Genomic DNA, 22,357 nt, shown 5'->3' on the forward strand with positions numbered 1-22,357 from the left:
CTGAGCGGCGCGGAAGTGTCAAGGCAACACTGGGTATTAGGCCGACTGACGGCTCCAGGCACCGCCTGACCCCACTTCAGTCGGCAACCGGCATTTCTCACTTCATCATGTCAGTGTAGAAGGAGGAGCTGGGCGTAAAGTCTATCAACTTCCACTAACAGGACAAGCGGATTGCACGTGACAGGAGTAGATAAAGCTGTTCTCACACGGGGTCTGGGAGCCACGGTCACAGGCCATGCGGCTTTGGGGCCCGGTAACAAGGTACAGTGCAGAATCTGGGAAAAGGACTTGGTCTCAGCTGCTACTGTGACATTTGGCTTAAAAGCAGTGAGACGGGGGGGAAGCATGGGAGTGGGGGGGGTTGGCACTGCTCAGGGTTTATGGTTTTGAGGAGAGCCAGGAGCCAGGTGGCAGGGCCGGGGGCCGGACTTCCCATGGAGGCCCGTGAAGAAGAGAGATGCTGTCCTCAGAATAACCCGCCAGCTGAACGCTGCCTCAGCGGCGGCAGATAGCACAGGGCAGTGTGGGAGCACGCAGGTGCCTGTGTTTCACTCCTGGGTCCCAGACATCCTTAGGAGATGCTCAGGGGCGGTGGGAGAAAGCATGCCCAAAGGGACTGGAAGATTTGGGTTAGTGTTGGCATGTGAGCTCCTTGGAACCCACGGCTGATGCGGGCAGGAGAAATCCTGGCTGTACGTACTTGCTGCTGGCTGAGGTAGGGTCTCCAGGTCCCGTCCACGAGGCTCCGCCGGTACTTCTTTGTAAAGAAACCGAGGTACGAAATGAAAGCTGTAGTAAGTAAAATGTCTCCACATAATTTCTCCTCCTGTTGCTTGAAGTTCTGCACGGCTTCTGCCCACCTCACGTTTTCAGAGGCAAGGCCTCCCACCTGCCATTTCAAAGACCAGAGAGAAGAGGGGACTTGTCATACTGCTGGTTAGAAAGAGACATGGATTCAGCACACGTTTAACAGCAGAAGACTCAGAGTGTCATCAGACGGCTCCTTTGATCACTGAGGATTTTACTGGCTGCAGCAAAAATTTCAGTAAGCACCCCCGTTCGGTGCTATGCATGCGTGGGCTGTGGGTGGACAGCAGGTTTTGGATGCAGGTTTCTAGGCTCTGCTGGTTGGTACTGAGGTGAATACCACCCACCTCACAGGGCGGCTGAAAGGGTTAAATATGACTGGGTATGTTAATCACTTAGCACAGTGCCCGGTCCACAAAACATGTTAGAAAATTATGCACCTCTCCATCTCTCCAAATGCTGGGATATGAAAATAAATAAGATAAATTTCATGCACAATAAGTAATTTCCAGTGGACAGGGAGACAGGCATGGTGATTAAGACACAGAGCTAGGAGTCCTGCCACATGGGTGTGTACGAAGTAGCAAGACTGCTGAACGTGTCCCGACGCTGCCCGACCCGCTTTGGCATGGCACCCTGTTCCGGGGGCACCTCTCTCAGGAGGAAAGACATCCTTTTTTTTACTGAGAACTCTTAGGTGGATGGTGGAGCTTAGCTTCTGTGTTATCTCTTTCTTCCTTGACGGGTGGTACCAGAGAATGCCAGAGCTGGGAGGCAATCTTAGGGATTTGCCAGCCCAACCACTGCCATGGCCATTTTTAAACTGTACAGATAAAGACCAGAAAGATGGAGTATCTTGGCAGAGCCTCTCGGTTGGTAGAGGCGGGGGTGGCTTCGGAGCCTGTGCTCCTGGAGCGGAGTAGCACACTGTTTCCATGAGGCCCGGCTCAGAAGGTGTCCCGGTCAGGCAACAAGGCCAGAACTGGATAGAAGACAGGCTAGCGGGGGTGTGGGACCCCTTGTGGCATGCTCGCAGCGGAGCTGTCTCTGAACCGAACTGTTCATCTCAAAGCTATGCAGCAGCAGGTCAGCCAACAACTGCACTGACACATGCTTGTGGTACAGCGTCTCTTCACTAAAGCACAGCTCAATTCAGTGACTCTTGTGGTTCATTTTTCCCCAAACTAGAGAACCTGGCTTTGTTATGGAAATAGACTGGTGGCAATAAATGTAAAATCCATAGATTCCACCTCCTTTTATTGGTGAGGAAGGTTCTGTAAAGGCTCTCGATTGAAGATAAATCACATCCAGTGGACACTGCTTTGAAAGATGGGAACTGATTTATGGTGGAAAATATAAGCCATAAGGGATTTTAAAAGGCCATGCCTCCTTTGACTCTCCTCTCTTCAAGGGCTAGTGTCTATGCTCTGTCCTTGAACCTGGGACCACTTTGACCAGTAGAACCCCGTGGACGTGCTGCTTGCTGACTTCCCGCCCTGACTAGGCCTCAGGGATGGGGACCTTCCACTTCCTGTCTCTTGAAGCCCGAGTAATCATGTGAGACATCTAACTACCCAGGCAGAAAAGACCTGAGCCTGCAAGGAGAGGGAGAGGGCCCCACGGAGCCCACTCTTGAAGTCGTCCCTGCCAAGACACTTGTGAAGGGAGTTGTTTTATACCCTCCAGACCAGTTTGGCCTCTGGCTCAGTAACACCAAGTGGCCCTATTAGCACCACACGGAGAAGCAGAACCTGCTAGCTGAACCCGGTCCAAACTCCTCACCCACAAACTCATGGGAGCAACGAGACAGCTATTTTGTCAAATCTGTAAGTTTTGGAGTACTTTGTTACATAGCAACAGGCACCCATAGCACAAGCACCCTGCTCTGACCCTCCGATTAATTTTTTTTCAGGGAGGCCAGAGCCTCTGTGTGTGTGTTTGAGAGATGCGCATACGGATAAGATCATGCTAAGAAATGCTCAAGGTCAAAAAGTCTCTATGTGCTTCTATTTCAGTCCCTGATTCTGGTCACACCCTAATCATTGAACATCATACTGTAAGAGCTTCAGAGTTTGTCTATCAAATGCTGGTTTTGTTCTCCACTGCTTCCTCTGGGCAGTACTCACATACGTAACCATGTCATGCACAGCATGGGCTGCCTGATATGCCCTGTGTTCTCATTCTCCCAACCATCTCCATGAGGAAACTTTGACCAGACGAGGGTGTGAATTCACACATTTCTCAGGATTCATCCCTGCATCCCAGCACATTTTAATATTTCCCCCCAAGCCAAAGCAGTGCTGAGCTGAGCTCATCCGTTTTGCACCTCAGCGGCGCTTGACAAGCTCTGCTAATGTAATTAAAGCTCTGGCTGTGGAGCCTCACACTCACCAGGCGATTTGCAAGGGAGATGGTGCCTGCGGTCGCTTCAGCTTCTTGCTGACATTTGAGTTTGTCTGCTGTGGCTCTCTCGAACTTGGCAGTGAGTTTGGCCAGGTTCTCATTAAGGTGCTGTTCAGGAAGGAACACAGGTCTGTCAGTAATTCCGGCCCCAGTCACCTCAGAGCCTCTGAGCTGGGATTCGTGTGTAGGCAATGTTTAAGGAAGAGTCCATTGTGGGGAGCTATAGGGACTCGGGGGAGGAGGGAGGGCAGGGAAGGAAAGAAGGCAAATTAGGGACAGTGTCAGGGAGAGTCCCAGCAAGGACTTCAGCCAGATCCCGGAGGGAGGAGGCTGAAGTGGAAGTCCAGAGCAGCCTCGAGCCAAGTGAGAGAGCTGAGCTTTCCTGGTCCAGCACCTCAGTCATCGGCTGAGGGCCGGGAGGGGTGACGGGGTGGCGGGCATGGAGGAGAGTACGTGCGTTCTGTTCCTCCTGGTGTTCAGGAAACATGGGTTCGGGTAGCCCGCCCCAAGCTGCAGGAGCTGCTTTGGAAGCTCAGCACGCGGAAGCCCGGAGGCCCGCAGGTGGTCAGGAAGGCCCCGGGGAGGCCTGGGAGGTCTGGGAGGCCTGGGAGGCCACACGCCGGGCCTGCTGAGGCGGACCTACCAGCGTGTGGGGCGGGCTGTCGACAGCCTAAGTCTTCCCCTTGCTTTAACCTCATTTATTCTCTTCTATTATTGGGAAATTTAAAAAAAACAAACAAACAAACCGAAAACATAGTCTCCATTTTTCTGAATTTTTTAAGAATTTAGAATTGAAGCACATAGCTATTGTTGCCCCCAGAGCATGTATATGCATGTACAAAGGCACATGGACATGTGGCAGACACCTCCAAATGCCTCCTGTGTCTATTCACTAGCCCGGTTCAGGCTGCTCTCTTGGTCATTACCAAGTTACAAGAGAAATAAATGAAGGGCCAAGCAGTTTGAAAAGCAGGTGGCAAGGCATCCAATTAATGATGGCAGCCTGGCCACGCTCATTTATGTTTTCTTCTCCCTGAGGCTTCTCTGAAATGATTAAAAAAATTTTTTTTTTATCCTCACTGTAGAGCATTTTTTCATTGCTTTTATAGAGAAGGGAAGGGAGAGAGAGAAATGCCAGTGAGGGAGAGAAGCATCAGTTGGCTGCTTCCCCAGACTTCAGATCAAAAGTGCCCAGACCAGGGATCAAACCCACAACCCAGGCATGTGCCCTTTCCGGTTTTGGGGCAATGCTCCAATCAACCGAGCCACACCAGCCCAGCCTGCTTCTCTAAAGTGGTTTTGAAACAATTAAAAAAGTCTTAAGCTCGTAATACCCAGCAAAGGTTAAGGGCCATGGGAGGGTGGGGATTCCAATAGATTTACGGAAGGCCACACTGACAGAGGACTGGAAACTGCCGGCGCAAGATGGAGGAAGCCGCAACCTAGGGATGGCCTCGTCCACCAGAGAGGAAGCTGATCAGCCCTGCAGAGCCCCAGGCACCCTGGGGACTCGGAAATGCCAGGGGTGTTTCTAGGGAATGCTAAAAATAAGAGGGTTAATTGGAAGCCTGTTAATTCCTCACTCCATATCTCTATTTCCTGTGCAGCAGGCAGTGCCATCAGGCATCTATGTCTCCAGGTGGACAGTCAACAGGGGCAGGGAAAAGGCAGCGCATTCCCGTGTTCAGGATGCATCCAGCATAACCCGTCTGATCTGGAAAGCAAATTCTGTCAGTCCACCAGCTCTGCCTTTGCCTGCACAGTTACAATCAGCTTTTGATCACTACTCTTGCAAGAGAAAGAGCAAGAAGGTATTTGATGAAAGCCTGGACTAAGCGAAACAAGAAGAAACAAAACACGGCCTGGGACATGGAGATAACGTCAAGCATGAAAACAGCAACACAGCACAGAACCCGTCATAATTAGTTTCTGAGAGAGATTCACGATGTTACATTCATAAAACAAGAAAAGAGTGCTAGTAACAGGAATAGCAAACGCAACGCTGTTGTGGAAATTATTGTTATTGTTAATGTAAAAAAATAATCAGTTCAAGGGAAGGGCTAAAAGGTGAATTTGAGGAAATCTAGAAAGTAGAAGAAAACATACAGTAAGAAAAAGATTAGAGAACATAGAGAACCCATAGAAGGTCTAACATCCAACCAACATGCATTCCAGGATAAAACATTAAAATGGAAAGAGTAGGGCTATTACCCAAGAAATAATATAAAATAATATTTTAGAGCTGAAGAAAAGTCTCTACATGCCACACCCAATGAATATAAAAAGGATGGTAGCTAAGAATGTCAATGTAAAGTTTCAGACACCAAGAATGAAGAAAAATTTGAAAGATTTCCAGAAAGAGAGAAACACAGTGCATCGATAAGGGAATGGGACCCTTGCTGTTCCTCAGACTTCTCACCGGATGAGGATAACGCATTCCATGTGGAAAGGGAAAAAAGGAGCAACGCAGAATTTAGTACTCAGTAAAACATGCAGTTCAGTTTAAAAATAAAGGCATTTCCAGACTGGAACTGTCCTGAAAACTTACCTCTTACTTAACAGTTTGGAGAAAGTTACTTAAGAGCCATAGCAAAATAAGGGAAGAAGTTAAGACAGGAGAAGGCATGGGGTCTAGGCGCCGTTGGAACAACCCAAGAAAGGAGTGAAATGTGTTAACACGGGAGTTCTGAGCTGGAGATAAGAAAATTCTTGGAGGCGAAGGCGACTTGATTGAATACTGGATTAGATGGAGAGTTTAAAAGTAATCGCGGCTACGCAGAAGGAACTAAGGAAAGAGAAAAAAGATAAAGGAAAGTGGGAACTCCAGGGTGGAAAAAAATTATTGTATAAGAAAGGCAATATAGCCATATGGCCCCACTTACATCTTATAGGAACAATATAGACATGTTCACAGAATATAAATGAAATTCACTGATTTTTCACCTTTTCGAGTCAGTCAGGAGACAGAGCGTGGAACACTCAATTTTGGTGACAGAACGGAATGCAGTTATGTTCAATCTTGGTGACTAAAAAACAACGGTGATGATAAGTAATGATAATAGAAGTTGGGAGTTGGAAGGCAGGGAGGAAGCTGAAGGAAGGAGGAGCCACGTCATCTTGAAAGCCGAGGGCCCCGAGGAAGCTCCCTCTGTGTGATGGAAGGAGAAATGAAGGTTATGTCCATCACAGCAGTTGCCACGGCGATCCTGGGGGACATGGAGACGGACCTTTTAGAGACTCATCTGGCAGAAAGTTAACTGAATAAGATGCATCAAGAAATAAGGAGGCCAGCACGGTCCACAGACAAAAGGCAGAAATTCCAGGGAGCAGAGGCCGGGAAGGTAACGCGAACCGGCCCGATGAGTCTCGTGCTGAGAAAAATAGGAATGTGGGGACCGTGACACAACTGTCTGTGTGACTGGGGAGCCGCTACCTAACTCCAGGGTCAGCTAAGGATACTTTGGAATCGTATTATTTTAAAACTGGCCAGAAGTCAATTTCTACAAGAAGCTCCTATTGCTGTAAATGTTGGCAATTAATTAAATCATTTCAAACACTGTGTGGGCCCAATACAACACATTTAAGCCTCTAGGTAGCAAGCTCTGAGTGGTATCAACAATCCGTTGGAACAGGCGAAATAATTAACGGGCTGAAGTCTGTTGTGTCTCATTAGCAGCCCTTCTCTCCTGTTTGGTATTTTACTTACAGTGAAAGATGCCTTACTTGTTTTAACGATTACTTTTATAAATTGTAACAATATACAGTGTGCTCATTGCAGAGAAAAAGAAAATACAGATAAACACGATCTAAAGTCTACCACCCAGAGCTAACCACCAGTATTCGTGTTTTTCTGTATTATAATTATATATATAATCATATTGAAATTATATTGCATAATTTGTTTTGAAATACACTTTTTTTCACTTTAAGCATCTTGAACATAAAACTTACTTGGAATTAGCCTAAAATTCTAAAAATAAAGCTTGGGGTGGACCGCACCTGGGGGAGGCTGGTGACGGCCTCAGCAGCGCACGGGGAAGAGTTTCTTCGCACTGGGGGGCGGGGCCTCCAAGGAGAGCTGGTTTTAGTGAATCTCCTCTGTTACTAGTAGGGGAAGCGTTCGAACTCTTGGGATGCTGGTAGGCATGTGGATAAGCAGAGGGTGGAGAGGAGGTTGTTAAGAGTGAAAATAGATTTTTTTCAAAAAATATTTTGGCAGAAAAGAAGTGCCAAAGAAGTGAGGTAGCCAAGAAGTGAGGTAGCTAAGAAGTGAGGTAGCCAAGTATTTTAAAATATTCTTGCTGCCTTCACAGGCTGAGTGGGCCTATCGTGTGAATGTTGGCTACTGAAAAGGGGTAAACATTTTGAAAATATTCCTTTTGCACCAAATGTTCCTTTAAATAACTTGAGTAAAGAGATCTTTGAAAATGCAGTTCTTGTAACACTATCCTGGGAGAGTCTGAGGGATATGAATCTTCTCGGGAGGTATTTTCCCGGTAAAAGCCGCCCCGGGGGTGTTGTGGTGCTCGGCATCTGGGTGTTTTCGAAGAGGGCCATTATTTTGGCGATGAACACCTGTTTGAAGTGAATTGGTCTATGAACATCTGGACTTAGAAAGCAAACATATGGAGGGGATTAGTTGCTTTGTCAAAAGCTACCTTTTCTTTAGGGAGAGATCGGTTACGAGGATCCTTGAACTAGCCTCTAGCTATAGAATTTAATCTAACAATCAATAAGCCGATGACATGAAGTGTGCGGCATGTCTACAATCTTACTTTTTACAATTTGTAAAAACCCTTTTTATCGGCATGAGAAATTTGCCGCAAGAATCTTATTGGCCTGGAATGCACGCATGGAAACAAAAGATCCAGGAAATGCTTGGTCCTGGTAGTGCCTGATTACCGGGCTGACGTATGCATGCAAGAGCGTGCGTAGCCCAGGAAGGAGGGCCGGGAGCGGGAGGGCAGGGAGGGGCCTTCTAAATGGTGAGCCTTCTAAAGACGTTCGTAGTGAGACCTGCTGATGGATTTTTAGCTGTTAGGCCATCCTACAGGTCTCTGATTTCTACCTCTCACTTTGGTAGTATCCATTTTAACTCCACATAGGTGTGAATTCAAGATCACCCCTAACCCCAGTTCTGGGTGAGGCACATATAATCAAATACGAAGGGGGAATCCCCCAAAACCTGGAATTTATTTATAAGAAATTGTGTATTTATTCTTACATGTTTAAACTTCAGTGACCTTCAAAGCACTCTCCATTTGGTGCAATACACTTAATGAGATGTTTTTTCCACTGCTCAAAAACAGTTTTTGAACTCGTGGGTTTTGATGTCTTTTAGAGTTTCTGCTGTTTTTTTGTTCCACCTCTTCCACATTGGCAAACATTACCCTCTGAGCCGGGAAACAACAAAACAAGGGTTGTTTGGGGCGAGGTGCGGTGAATAGGGAAGGTGGGGCATGGGGGTCATGACATTTTTGGTAAAAAACGGTTGAACGCTCAGCACCCTGTGGGCAGGTGCGCTTATAAATCATCCATCATGAAATGTGTAAATGTGCTGAGTTTTCAAAAAAAATTCACCGAAGCCAAACTCTGCCTCTCACAACAGCGCCAGCTGGTACACTGGCTCAGATGGGTCCCTAGAACACTGACCTATCAGTGGAGGCCTGTACTACAAGGGGCCCACCCTCCAGAAGATAATTCCAGTTTTCTTGGGCGCCCTTCTGCCCCATACATATGTATCTATGCCACCTTTCTCTCCTCAGAAGAAAAGGAAAAAATATTCAGGGGCAAAGCATAAACCAATGGTCCGGTGGATTTGTCTGTTTGGACAATACCGTATTTGAGAAAAAAATTTAAGAAGTTGCCTCTACTGAACGCACAGGAGACTTTGCCTCAAAGCTTGTTTTCCCTGCTTCCAGGCCCTGGGGAAGAGCAGAGAGTGCCGTTCATACCCACGGCTGCCAGCACCATCACAGGGCCCGGCCCACTTACAGCGATCTTGGCTTTGATGGCTGCCAGCTTCCCCTGGGCGGCTGTGAGGTCCGAGGTGGCTCGGCTCAAAGCTTGGCGCTTGGGCTCCACGTCACAGAACACCTCGTAGAACTTCACAATGTTTATGACCCAAGAACAGAGGCCCGCAGCTGCGTAAGACTTGGTGGCCACGAACTCGGGATTAAACTCGGGGTCCTGCAGATACGGCCTGATGGCTTTCAGGCAGTTCTCGTGAATGTTCTCTTTGTCGAAGTTGATCAGGGAGTCCAGGAACGCATCCACTCTGGCCATGGCGACTTTAGCGGCCTTCCAGCTCCGGTCCTTGGGCACCTTTCCCTGGGGGGCCACGAGGGCCATCACGGCCGCGCTGACGTTGCTCACGGCCTGAGGCGGGGACCCAAATGACTTCAGCTCTGTCAGGTTGGTCTGAGAAAAGAGAAGGAGGTGGTTAGAGGAAAACGAATGGGCTTTCTCTGTCCTCAGCTGCTAATGGAGTTAGGCCCTCGAGTGATCAATCTGAAGGGGCCGCTTTGAAGCCTGCAGCAGTCCCCTGAATTTTAAATATCATGACTCATCAGAAGGAAACCAAAGCTGGTCCCCAAAGCCTGTCTTCAGGCTCTGCTGAACGGTTCGCAGAGACTCAGCTATGTTCTTTCAGCACTTTCACCGGCTCGCAGCCCATTAGGGACACACGATTATTTCACATCCAACTGAAAAATACGAGGATGCCTACACACTCTGTATTATGTAGCTTGCCATGAATAAAACATAAGGTTATTATAAATTAATTTCCAACCTGGATTGAAGACTAGCACTGTAACCCAATTATTATTTTTTTTTTCTTTAATTAAACGGCACTGTTCCATGAGCTTGTTCTAACTGCACCGGACTGTCCTGATAGCAAAGTGGCGTTTTCTGCCACGGTAAGTCAGACAGAGAGCTAGGCATGGCTGGAGCAGTTGTGGCCTCTGCCTAGACATGGGTCTGTCCTTTGCTCTAAGTCTCCCTTGCTTGGGAAGGAAATGATGGAAAGCGTTGACCTTGGCAAGTCACTTCAACTTTCCAGGCCTCAGTGTTTTCATCTGTAAACTGGGAGCAGGGGCACCATTAATCAGTAAGTGAAATTGCACCATCAATGCATATGAAGTGGATTTAAGGTTGCTTGTGACCGTCAGTGAGAAGCCTATGACCTCAAACGCACCTGCTTTTGGGCTGATTTCGTACATGGAGGTAAATCTAGATTCAGAGATTAGATCCCTGTGCCACATGGACTTGGGTTGCTCCCGGGCCTGGAAATCTATAAGCGAGGGGGATTTTTTTCCTAGTGCCTAATGGAGACACCTGGGAAGACATTCCATTTGCTTTTGCAAATGTTTTTTCACATTTGGTCGTGGCAAACCGGTCAGGGGCAGGAGTGAGGGCCAGCACAGGCGTGGGGTGGGGGGTGTTGGCGCGCCTGTCGTAGGGGCCTCCACTGGATGACCCAGGGCGACGTGTGAAAATCCAGTCAGAAACAAAAAGTCCACCTTTTTAAAAACACTTTATGCTAACTATGTTTAATGTACTGATTTAAGAAAATGTAAAAATGTATAAAGATGAAATTGAATTCTATAACCCAGATATATGATAGTTAATATTTCAACGTAATCCCTTCCAGTATTTTTTTATATTCATATGTATCTATAAATCAATCACAAGTCCTGGTTTTAGTAACAGAAAGCCTAGGTAAAGTACAATTTTCTTGCTCGTGTATCTGGAGAGAGTGCGCTTGGAGCTGACTGTAAGGCCGAGCGGAACTACGTCTTGAATGTTTGCGGGACTCCCTGAACCCTTTCTTGTTTCGGCCTCTCTCTGTGTGTGGGCTTCCTTTTTGTGCACCAGTTTCGTGGGATTGCGAGGCACATGACCTGCCTCTCCGACCTCAACGTGGGTCACTTTCTCCTTCTCTCCCTGACAGCCACAGTCGCCCCTCCCAGCATCCTGATTGCCAAGCTCATCCTCACCTCAGGACCTCTGCCTGGAACACTTCTTCCTAAGTGACGCGCACAGCTGACCCTTCTCATCTGCCAAGATCTCATTCCAGAAAGATCTCACCACCAATTTCCCCTTTCAAGCCATTTCCTGTCTGCGCACCTTGATGATCTTGGCAGAACTCAGGGCAATTTGAAAATTACCCCTCTTCCCTGTTGAGTTACTGTGTTACTCTTCTGCAGGAGCCCAGAAATCCCATCTCCTGCCAATCCCTGTAGCCCCAGTGCCTAGAACAGAAAGTGGCACACAGCACGTGTGCTGGACGATGGATGGAATGAGCAGGTGCCAGCAGCCCCAGGCTCCTACCCTTCATTGTGCAACCAGGAGGAAAGAAGACATTTTCTTCAATGTAACTCAAAATTCAAAGGCCCTGGGAAATGATCTTGTTTAGTTAGGCGGGGTCCTGTGGCCAGTCCCCAGGGGGCAGGGCAAACAGTACTTTGAGCAGGAACACGAGGTGAAAAAACACTTCTCAGAGCAAGGCGGGTGTGACATCTGGAGGGCGTGACTGCCCTCTCTCCCCTCCACCCCTGCCTTAGGGCTCTTGGTCTAGCTGCTGCCTTGGCCTCGACTGCCCTCCCCAGGCAGGCGCCTGATGAATTCGCTCTTCTCCAGGTCTGCGCTCGGCCTCCCCCGTCTCCGGGAGGCCACGCCGATTGCCGTCTTCAGTTGCGCAGCCTGCTACCGCCCCGCTCCCCAGCCGCCCCAGCGCGCCTCCTTCCTCTGCGCTATGAGGTCCTTTCCCTGCGATGTTCGTCCTATTCTCGTGCACTGGATAAACGACCTTTTCATTATGCCTGCCTCTCACCTCTCCTCTGGGTTAAAACGGAAGCTTCGTCCAGGCAGGGATGTATCACATGCACCCAGAACAGTGCCGGGCACAGAGAGCGGCGTCAACAAGTCCTTGCTGAGTGAATGAACGTGCTCCCTGTCATCCATTAGCAAGTGGGGATACAGCGGCGCACAAGAATGGCAAAGCCTTTTTGCTTATTCAGGTGGGGTGACAGGCAACAAAGAGGCCAGGCTTTGATATTTCAGAGGCTGGTAAGTGCTTTGGGAAAAAAATGGCTAATAGGGTAGAAGATGCTTGAGGAGTGATGATGGCACTTTAGCTGGGCAGGGAGCTCTGGGAAGGTCCCTTTGAGAATCTGACATTTCAGTTGGGATATGAATAATGAGAAAGAGGCAGCGCTCCAAGTTCAAGGCAGAAAGGTCGGAGGTCAGCAGATCCGTGGAGATGAGAGAGGAGAGGCCGTCAAGCTGGACCCTGAGCGGACCCAGAGCGGTGGGAGGAGTTTGATTTCATTCTAATCTCCGCGGAAGCCATTGGATGGTTTCCGGCAGGGGCTGAGACGGCCCAATTTTGCTTTGAGAGGCTCTGGCGGTGCAGGCTCGCTGTGCAAGGCAGGAGGGGGCGACAAGGGCGAGTCGGCGAGGCTGCGTAGACGTCCAGGCAGGAGACTGGGGCCGCCTGGGCCACGGCTTTTGAAGCGGACACTGTGAGAAGTGGCTGGATTTGGGACATATTTTGGAGATAGTACAGGCAATACTTATTGATCATTTAAAAAAGAGATATGAAAGTCGTTATTTATTCTTCTCCCACAAAAGTTTTAAAGTTGGTGCCCCATCAGATAGATGAACCACGATCTACTGTATTTTGCCATGCAGAATGTGCACCTATGCTTTAGTGCCTTTTCCCAGGTTTGATGTGCATCCTTATTTTTCCCTCAAAAATTTGGGCCAAAAAAATGTGCACTATAAAGGCAAAATATGGTATATAAAACATACTTACTGGAAACATGTCATTTCCACAAATATACCACATGGTTAATGCTTTGGTGGACATTCTTCTATATAAATTTTTGTGAAAATTTTAGATTAGTTCTTTAGGATACTATTCCTAGAAGTGGAATTGCTGGGTCCAAGGATGAGCACATATTTAGTGTTGTTCTTGTATATTATTAGATTATTTCCCACAAATTCCAACTTCATTTATCAGTGTTTAAGAAAGTCTCTGTACCCTTCTATCCTCTTCAACATCTTGTAACATTATTTAATTTTTAAATCAATTTGATAAATTGAAAATGGTATCATAAAATTGGTATAATTCACATATGTGTGTGTATATATATATTTACAAGTAATGCTAAACTTTTTTTCATGTTTTTAAACTGTTTGAATTTCCTGTTTTGTGAATTATTTGGTATTGTACTTTTGCATTTCTACTGGGCTTGTTTTTTTTTATTACTGTATTAATCAAAGTGACTGCAGGCAAAAAGATGATACAACACACTGGGTAATTTGAAGAGAGCTGACTGAAGTAACTTTTTATAAAAGTGTATATTGAAGAAATCTAAGAGAGAGAGGTTACCCTGGGCTGGTAGAAAGTGCTGGGCTGGGTGGAGCTGGGGTGGCTCTGTGTCCATCTGTGGCCTGAGGGCCCAGGGGAAGTTAAGGCCAGCAGAACCGGGGAGGGGGGAGACGGGATGGGGGGGGGGTGGAGATAGAGGGAGAGAGCGCGAGCAAAGCCTTTGGAGAAGGAAACGGACAGAGCTGTCATATTCAGCAGAGGGCTGGCTGGGGCCAAAGGGTCGAGTACAGTCGCTCCCCCATTGTCTGTGGTTTTGCTTTCAGTTACCCACTATTAACAGCTGTCCGAAATATTAGCGAAAAATCCCGGAAGTAGACAATTCACAGGTTGTAAGTTGTGCATGGTTCTGAGACCATGATGAAAGCTGGTGCCACCCGCTCCGTCCTCGGGGCCCGCGAATCGTCCTCTGTCCAGCGCCTCCTCGCCGTAGAGGCTGACGTCCGCCAGTCACTGAGTAGCCCTCTCGGTCGTCGGATCGCCGTCACGGTGTCGCAGTGCTTGTGTTCTGGTCACGCTCACTTTACTTAGGGAAGCCCCGAAGCGCAAGACCAGTGACGCTGGCCCTTCGGATGTGCCAGAGAGGAGCCCTAAAGTGCTTCCTTCAAGGGCAAAGGTGAGTCTCAACTTAATAAGGCATTTTATCATCTCACATTATCACAGGAAGAGAGCTGAGTGCAAGATAGTACAATATTTTGAGAGGGCCCACATTCACATAACTTTTCTTACAGTGTATTGTTGTAACTGTTCTAGTTTCTTATTGGTTATTGTTGTAAATCTCTTACTGTGCCTAATTTACAAAGTGAACTGTATCATAAGTATGTATGTACAGGAAAAAACATAGTATGTGTATCAAAACAAAGTCATGAATGAATATATATGAACAAACATATCTGGCTTATTCTATATACATATATTCATGTGTATACACACACGTACACATATCAATCTCTATTTGTAATATTTTTGAACCTGATTTTCACTGCAAATTATATCTTAAACTTTTTTTAATGTTATTTCTGTAAAACAAGATTTTAAGTGTTTTCTCTCATTTGGATGAGCCATAATTTATTTAGCCAACTCCATAGTTTTGGACATTTATGTTAAATCTTTAATAGCTGGTTAAATGACATTAGCCAGCTATTAACTTTTAATGACATTAGAAACAACTAAATAAAATCAAACTGGAGTTAAATTAGACTTACATTTAACTTTAAAATTATTTTAGGAATAGCAACATTCTTATAATAATGAATAATCCCACACACAAACTTGGTATATACAGGGTTTGGCAGAAGTAACGCCTGCTTGAGTGTAGTTGGTAGGGTAATAACATGGGTGTAATAGTTTATAGTTTTAATTTGAACCTTTTACCTAAAACGTCCTATGGTGTGCTTGAGTGTGATAGTGTTATGTTACAGAATTACCTGCTTATGATTTTGTAATAAAAAAGGGGCATTATTTGTGCCAGGCCCTGTATATTTATTTTTCTATTCATACAATGTTTTATATCTCTCAAAAAAAGATGCATAGTTCTCTTCACATAGTTTCAACCAATTTATCTATGCTTATTTGTACCTTATGTTTTGGTTGCTATTCTGAAAATATTATATTTCTAAGTGGGTACTGCTGATATTGAGAAAGCTATTAGTTTTGTAAATTATTTTGTGATGGGCATTTAGCACTTCCCTTTTAGTCATCTTATTATATTTTTATGGCATCTATGAATAATAATAATGCATTTGTCTGGTATTTTGTAACGTGCCGCCGAGAGCTGCTTTTCATCTATTGTTGCACAGGCTAGCGGCGCTGGGCCTCTCTTTCCGGGTGGCAGCGACCACAGCTCTGCTTCTCTGTTGGTGGGAACGCCCCCCAAGCTCTGCCAGGAGACGGGGTGCTGTGCTCTGGGATCAGGACTGGTTCCCATGTTGAGCAAAAGATCCAAATAACCATTTATTCCTACTCTCCTAAGAGTTTAAGAAAGAATGGATGTTAATTTGTTTTAAGTGCCATTTTGGCATTTCTCGAAATGCCTGCCGAGTTTTTTCTTTGATCTATGGTTGGGTATGGCTGTATGACTAGTCTCACATATAGAAAAGTTATCCGTTGGTGGCATCGTGTTATATATGGAAACAGTATTATATATGGAAAGCTTATCACTTGGTAGCATAGTAATTTGATTTACTGGTATTTTATGTAGATGTCTTATATCACTATTCATAAGTGGGTTAATCGGAGGTTTTATTTTCTCTATAACTTTTAGTATCAAGCTTATTACATAAGAGAGGCCTTAAGACGTCCTGTAGGAAAGAAGTCTCTGTTCAATTCTCTAACCCTAGAATTTTCAAAATTATTTGTTTATAAAATCTGCTTTTTATATGACTTGTTGATATTAAGTATAAAATCAAATGATAGGAGAAAATACTCATAACATATACACCAAGGGATTAACAGTAAGAATTTATAATAAAAGAAGGTAAATGAATAAGAAAAAGGAAACTATTACAGGAAAATGGACAAAGAATCTGGACAAGCAAGGAATGAAAGAAGAAATACAAATATTTGAAAGGATGCCCGTCTTATTAAAATGAAACCACTTATAATTGTTTAAAAATGAAAAAATTTTTGTTCTTATTGAGAACAAAGCGATTGTAAACATCTAAGATCGGCAGGATCAGCTCTTCCTACCCGCTCTGCTTCGTCCAGCGCATCGCCTTCTCCCTTGACCTTGTCTCCCTCTTCCAAGGCCGCTCAGGACACAGTAGGGTCCACCTGGGTAATCCCGGATAATCTCCTCATCTGAAGATCCTTAACATCATCATACCGACAAAGTCACTTTTGCCATATGAATTAAAATTCTCAGGGTCTGGAGATTAGGGCGTAGGTGTCTTTGAGGAAGGAGGATGCGCTATCCAGCCTGCCGTGTTGTTTTACCAAGCAGGTGAATTTAGGAGAAATAGTTGCCTGTATGCAGTAAAGACGTATGCACAAGGGTATGTGTATTGGAGAGACAGACTGATTAAACCCTCAACGATGGCTAAATAACATCGAGCACAATTATCGCATGGAACACTGTGAAGCACTAAATAATGTTTCAACGTATGTGCTGGCAAGAAGCAGTCTTATGTCATGAGGGAAAGTCAGCCGGCCTTATGTGGGTGGGACAAAGCACGTTTACAGTTGTGAGTATTTGAAACAGATTTTATTCTTATATGATTATTTATTAATTATTGTATTTTTTCCATATAAAAAACTATAAACATACTTTTGCCTCACCCTGTACATTTATATTTAAAATATGATACAGTATATATATATATGTGTTTGCACAGATGTATATACACAGAGCAGGAGTCCTCTCTTGGGAGAGAACTGGAACTGGAGCGAGAAGGAGGGCGACTTTCTCTTTTGCCCTATATATTTTATACTATTTGAATTAGTTTTACAATGTGTCATTATATGTTATTTGTATAATAAAAAACTAAGTTCAGTGTAAAAAAATGCAACAGAAATAAATGGAAAATTCCTAATAACTTTGTGGGAGGAAAAAAAGGGCCATGAAATTGCAGGCAAAACTATTCCTCACCTAGGCAGGAAAAGTTTTATTGGATTTATTTCAGTTTAGCTATAAAAGTGAAATGAAACTGCCAAAGCCAGAAACTTAAAATGTGCAAGACTTACTACCCAGCTCTGATTTACAGGTTTTCTATGTATGAACTAAAGATTCATTGTTAACTTTGAAAATGATGAGAAAACAGGGAAGTGGTTCTTAACTACCAGAATCCTGTGAATGCAGGGGCTTTGAGGGTACCCAGGGGTCCTCAGGTTCATGAAATAACACTCTTCTTATTACATGGGGTACCGTCGATCTAGCCCACTTCATAGGGAGGGGGTGGGGAGTGGGCGAAATGGGCAAAGGGGTCAGAAGCTAAAAACTTGCAGTTATAACAGGAACCCTGGGGCTGTAGTGCACAGCATGACGACTCTATGTAACAATAGTATGTTGCATTTTGAAAGTTGCTAAGAGAGCAGATCTTAAAAATTCTTATCGCAAGACAAAAACTGTAACTGTGTGGTGGATGGGTTAGCTAGTCTTATTTCAGTGATTATTTAATATATGCAAATATTGAATTATTATATTGTACAATGAAGCTAATACATATTATATGTCAATTATATCTCAATTTAAAGAGTGGGTTGCCACCTGTGGACTCTGGTCCACAGTTGAACTATTCAGTGATGGGCGGGGCAGTTAATGATCTTTCTCAATCCACCTGTAGAGACTCATCTCCACGCCAGCCGCTGAGGCGCCCACTGCGTACCCCCGGCTCAGACACGCCGCACCCTTTCATATGTCCGAGTCTTTGCAACATGGCTCCTCTCTGGGTAATCTTTTTTACTTCCTTCTCTACCTAGTAAAATGCTCACCCTGTAGTTCATGAAGGGCTTCCCCTGCCCTAGTTCTACCTGGCCAGGCAGGTAGCTGTGCCCTCCTCTGGGCTCGCAAGCCATTAATAATTAAACAGTTTTATTTTTGTTAATGTAATACATGCACAGGGCTTACAAAGTCTAATAGAGCTACAGGCTTAGAACAAAACACATGCCCACCACACTCCAGCTCCAGCTCCCCGAAAGCCACCACTTAGAACTCCTTCCATCACTACGTCTACGTTCCACCCCTTGTCCATAAAGAACATGGTTATGTTGTGTATCTTTAAAAATTTTTACATGTTATCAGGTGACTCCCTACGGGGGAGTGTGAATATTTAGCTATTTTTACTGCCTTTCTTTCCCTCCTAATGGTCCTTTCCCCACTATGTTTACATACTTTTTTTTTAGTTAAAGTAACATTCAGTATTTACATGATGATGATTAATACCATTTACCTCAGGTTATATTTTCTTCTTGTATGCCTTAATTTTTTTTCTGAAATTGATAAATACCTTTATTATTTGTTTTCAGAGAAGGTACTTTTGGGCAAGCCTCTGAAGGAAGAAGAGGAGGGAGCCATGGGGATGTTGGGAGAAGAGCGGTCCACAGAGTCAATTTCTCGATCCAAGGCCCTGCGGTGCGATCGTGCTGGGAGCCTTGGAGACGCAGCCTGAGGCCAGTGTGGGTGGAGCTGGGTGACGAGGAAGTGTAGTAACTGACGCAGTTGGAGAGGTGGGCCAGGCAAAATCGCATAGGGCTCCCGAAGGCCACGGTGACGACTTTGGGTTTTATTCTGAATATGATGGAAGCCAGTGGATGATTCGAAACAGAGGGTCGACATGGCCATACTGCTGTCTTTAAAAGATCATGTTACTGCGGTGGGCAAAGCAGTAAAATCATGGTAGCAGAGGTGCAGCGGGGAGGCCAACTGAGAGGCCACTGCCCCAGTCCAGCGAAGAGGCCATGGTGGCCTGGACCAGTCTGGTAGCAGGAGCACAGATCATTTGAATTCTGGGTATATCTTAGAGGTCGGATTGATAGGATTTGCTAATAGATTCCGTGGGAGTGTGAGATAAGAGTCCACTAATTCCTAGTTGCCCCTTTCTATATGGTAAAGAGAAGAAACTGAGGGACCAAGAACTTCAGTGCCTTGTGGCAGGTTACATAGCTCATTAGAAGAAAGTACCCATCACATGGTCTGGCACATAGTAGGCACTCACGTTTATTTCTACCAATGACTAATCAACTAACTAGCCAGCCAACAAATTAACCAGAAGTATTTATGGGCATTCACTTTGTTTCCAGTTTCGTGGAAAAAGCAAAGCTAGCGCTGGTTATGACATCATCCACAGCCGACATTCACCGAGCGGCTGCCATCTCTCAGCTACTTCTCACACGTCGTCTCAGTTAATCCCCGCAACGCCTGGTGGGAACTACAGTACTATCACCTCTGCTTTACGCAGGAGGAAATGAAGGCTGAGAGAAGGTAGAATCATTGCCAGGGCCACACAGAATAAACAGTGCAGCCAGTGTTTAAGCTCAGCTCATTTTAGAACATATAATCCCTGTGTCAAAAGGGCTTATGCTGTGACAGCGGACACCGCGCGAGGGGACATCGATAAAGTGGTCCGCCTTGTGTGCTATAAAAAGCAGAACATGCTTGCTTTTGAGATATGAGTCAGGTTCGGAATGAGATGAAAGAAGAGGGGATCCTAAAGGCTGGGGAGGGGAAGGGTACCAGAGCCTCACTGAAGGCCTAGGGCCTGATACGGGAGCCACGGTCAGGGGTCAGCGCGAAGCCTGGCCTGGCCATGTTGAAAGGTCTCGGCGAGAAGTGGTGGCGTAACTGGGCTGCAACTCCAATCCCTGTTCTGCCCAATGACACCCAACCGTTCCTGGTGGAGAAATCCGGTGTTTTCTGTAGACGTAGGGAAGAGGCCAACCTAAGGCCTTGATAGGCCCTTCATACTCTTATTTTTAGGGAGCCCCACCCTACGTAAAAATGCTAAAATGCATTCATATGTCACAGTAAGTACAGTTTATATGGAACTATACTCAACAGGATTTTACAATGTACCACGTTTAGTCTCAGATTTGCTGAGACCCCAAGCCTATAGATACTACCTTCCAAAGTGAGGTGAGGCTGTGCGGAACTAATAAAAAGAAGGTGTCACAGTCTAGTCACAACACTGTAGACATTTTCTGTGGCAATTCTCTACCATGTGACTTGCCTCCTTTGAGCCCTCACTAGCAGTGTTAAGGGATTCTTGGCTTTTTCTCTCATGCTCCTAACATGTCTTCTACCCTCTACTCACTGCCCAGTTTCAAAGCCACTTCTGTATTTTTAGGTGTTTGTTGTGGACCCCACTCCCAGGAATCTAGAAAAGTCTTTTTTGCCTACTTGCTGTCAACTGGCTTGAATGTGCCAATAAGAGATTTGGAATTCACCTTTCTCAGGGGTGTCTGGTTACTTTTAGGCCATGGATTTAGCTGTATTTGGGGTTTTAATACCAGGAGTGCTCCCAGAAATTCTACAGCTAGAAGTGTAAATCCCACTACCACAAACAAAATCTTTTCTGAGTGTCATAATATAGAATATGAAGGTTATTCCTAAGTCTTCTCCTCAGAATAGGATACCCTGTTTCTTTCCACTCATTGAAAACAACTTGGATAATATATAAAAAATAGTTTAAAAAGTCAATCTCAGTTCAAAAAGATGACCAGGGATATACTACATTTTCTCAGGAGCAAAATCATCTTCCTAAGAAAATAATCTATTAAAAAAAATGAGCGTTTTACATAAAAGGGCAGAGCCCTGTTCTGGAGTAACAAAATAGGGGGAAAGTAGCCAAACCCCATAAAATTACTTGAAATTTGTATTCTTGTTTATTTTTATCATCTGCGTGCACATAAAAAACAATAGCCATTTTTGTATATAATAATCTTCCAAAATAGATTTACATTAAGAGAAAGAAAGAATTCAACATCCAGAAGGGATGAACAAGACTTACATGAACTACATAGTATTTAGCTTTATTTAGAGCCATTTTCCTCATTCTTTTTACTTCTACAGTCATGGTAACTTTTAAAATCTATAATCATCTCAAAAAAGAATTTGTCTCAATGAGCAGTCAGACAACCATGTGTGAAGTCAGTTGTTTTGTATGACATAAATAATCAAAAACTTTTCAAGTGTCGCTTACCAATAAAGAATGTTTTCACAGAAAAAATCAAAAAGAAAAGGTTTTAAAAAACTGGTATTTTGACTCTTTAACCCTCACTTGCATTGAGGGTACAGAAGAGTCAGGGATTTTAAGCATAAGGGAAATGTTTTTTTAGTGAGAATTGTTGGTGAGTCCCGCCCACTCTGCCTTAAGGGAAGATGTGGGGCATCTGCCCCTCCCTTTCACCTCGAGTCTAGAGGGGGCTTTAAGAAGACCACTCAGAAAGCTTAAATGTTTCCCCCGTAGTTGGAGCAACACAGTGGCCCGGAGTCTAATTGACACCCCAGAAATCTAGAATGCGAGAATAGTTGGCCAGAGTCTGGACAGTGGAACTAGAGACAGTACGCTGCATGGGGGGCCAACGCCCTCAGAGCATGTTTAGGGAGAGAAGGCACAGGTCTCTCCGACGGACCAAGGCAAGATGCTTGCACAGCACAGCTGGCACAGCCGTCTTAGACCTTGACCTTGACCTTGACCATGCAGTCCATGTGAAGGGTCAAGTGAATTGCTTGACTCTCAGAAGGAGGAGAAAGCAACCTGCAGGGAAAAGACATCCCAACCGAGAGAGGGCCACTCTCTCTCTGATGCCAGCTCTTGATGACATCAGCCTGTCCCCGTTTTTTCTCTTCACTCCATCCCTCAGCCCTGCCCCAGCCATGGTTATCCAAGGGGGAAAGAAGCTTAACTGTGAAAAATGATAAAAGGACGTAACTAACCACATGTTCCCCCAACACACTTACCAAGTTACAAGGAATCTAAAATAAAACTGCCTTATGAATACATCTCAAGAGTCATACTTGTTCCGCCAAGTGGTTATGCATATGAGTTAAATGTAGTTGATACCTAGTTACATGTGGCTGACAATGGAATACTTGCTAATTTTGATTTTGTAGATTTTCTTTTATATTATGGAGATAACACCTTATTTTACTCTCATGCCTTAAACATTTTCATAGGGCCTTAGAAGGCGTGTGTACCCTATAGCACATATGAGTAAAATGGTTGGATGACCTCTGGGCTTGGATTCCAAAGTCTGGATCTAATATTGAGGTTTGTGACTACAGGCAGGTCAGTTCTCATCTCTGGGCCCTGTCCTGAT

At 45.1% G+C, this 22,357-nt stretch overlaps 1 protein-coding gene across 2 annotated transcripts in view; it reads right to left on the reverse strand.

Moving 5' to 3' along the window:
- The window catches only part of DNAH9 (dynein axonemal heavy chain 9), a 301,438-nt gene that overhangs the window by 66,262 nt on the left and 212,819 nt on the right, over positions 1–22,357 (reverse strand). For both annotated transcript variants that reach the window (XM_054571228.1, XM_054571229.1), the window contains exons 50-52: positions 9,205–9,630; positions 3,199–3,318; positions 701–889 (exon numbers count right to left, since the gene is read on the reverse strand). In XM_054571228.1, coding sequence (XP_054427203.1) covers positions 701–889; positions 3,199–3,318; positions 9,205–9,630 — 735 coding nt within the window. The remainder of the gene's footprint in view (positions 1–700; positions 890–3,198; positions 3,319–9,204; positions 9,631–22,357) is intronic.

Source organism: Pteronotus mesoamericanus, unplaced genomic scaffold (assembly GCF_021234165.1).
Source record: "Pteronotus mesoamericanus isolate MK-2021 breed Mesoamerican mustached bat unplaced genomic scaffold, CSHL_Meso_final contig_22, whole genome shotgun sequence".
Lineage (NCBI taxonomy): Eukaryota > Metazoa > Chordata > Mammalia > Chiroptera > Mormoopidae > Pteronotus > Pteronotus mesoamericanus.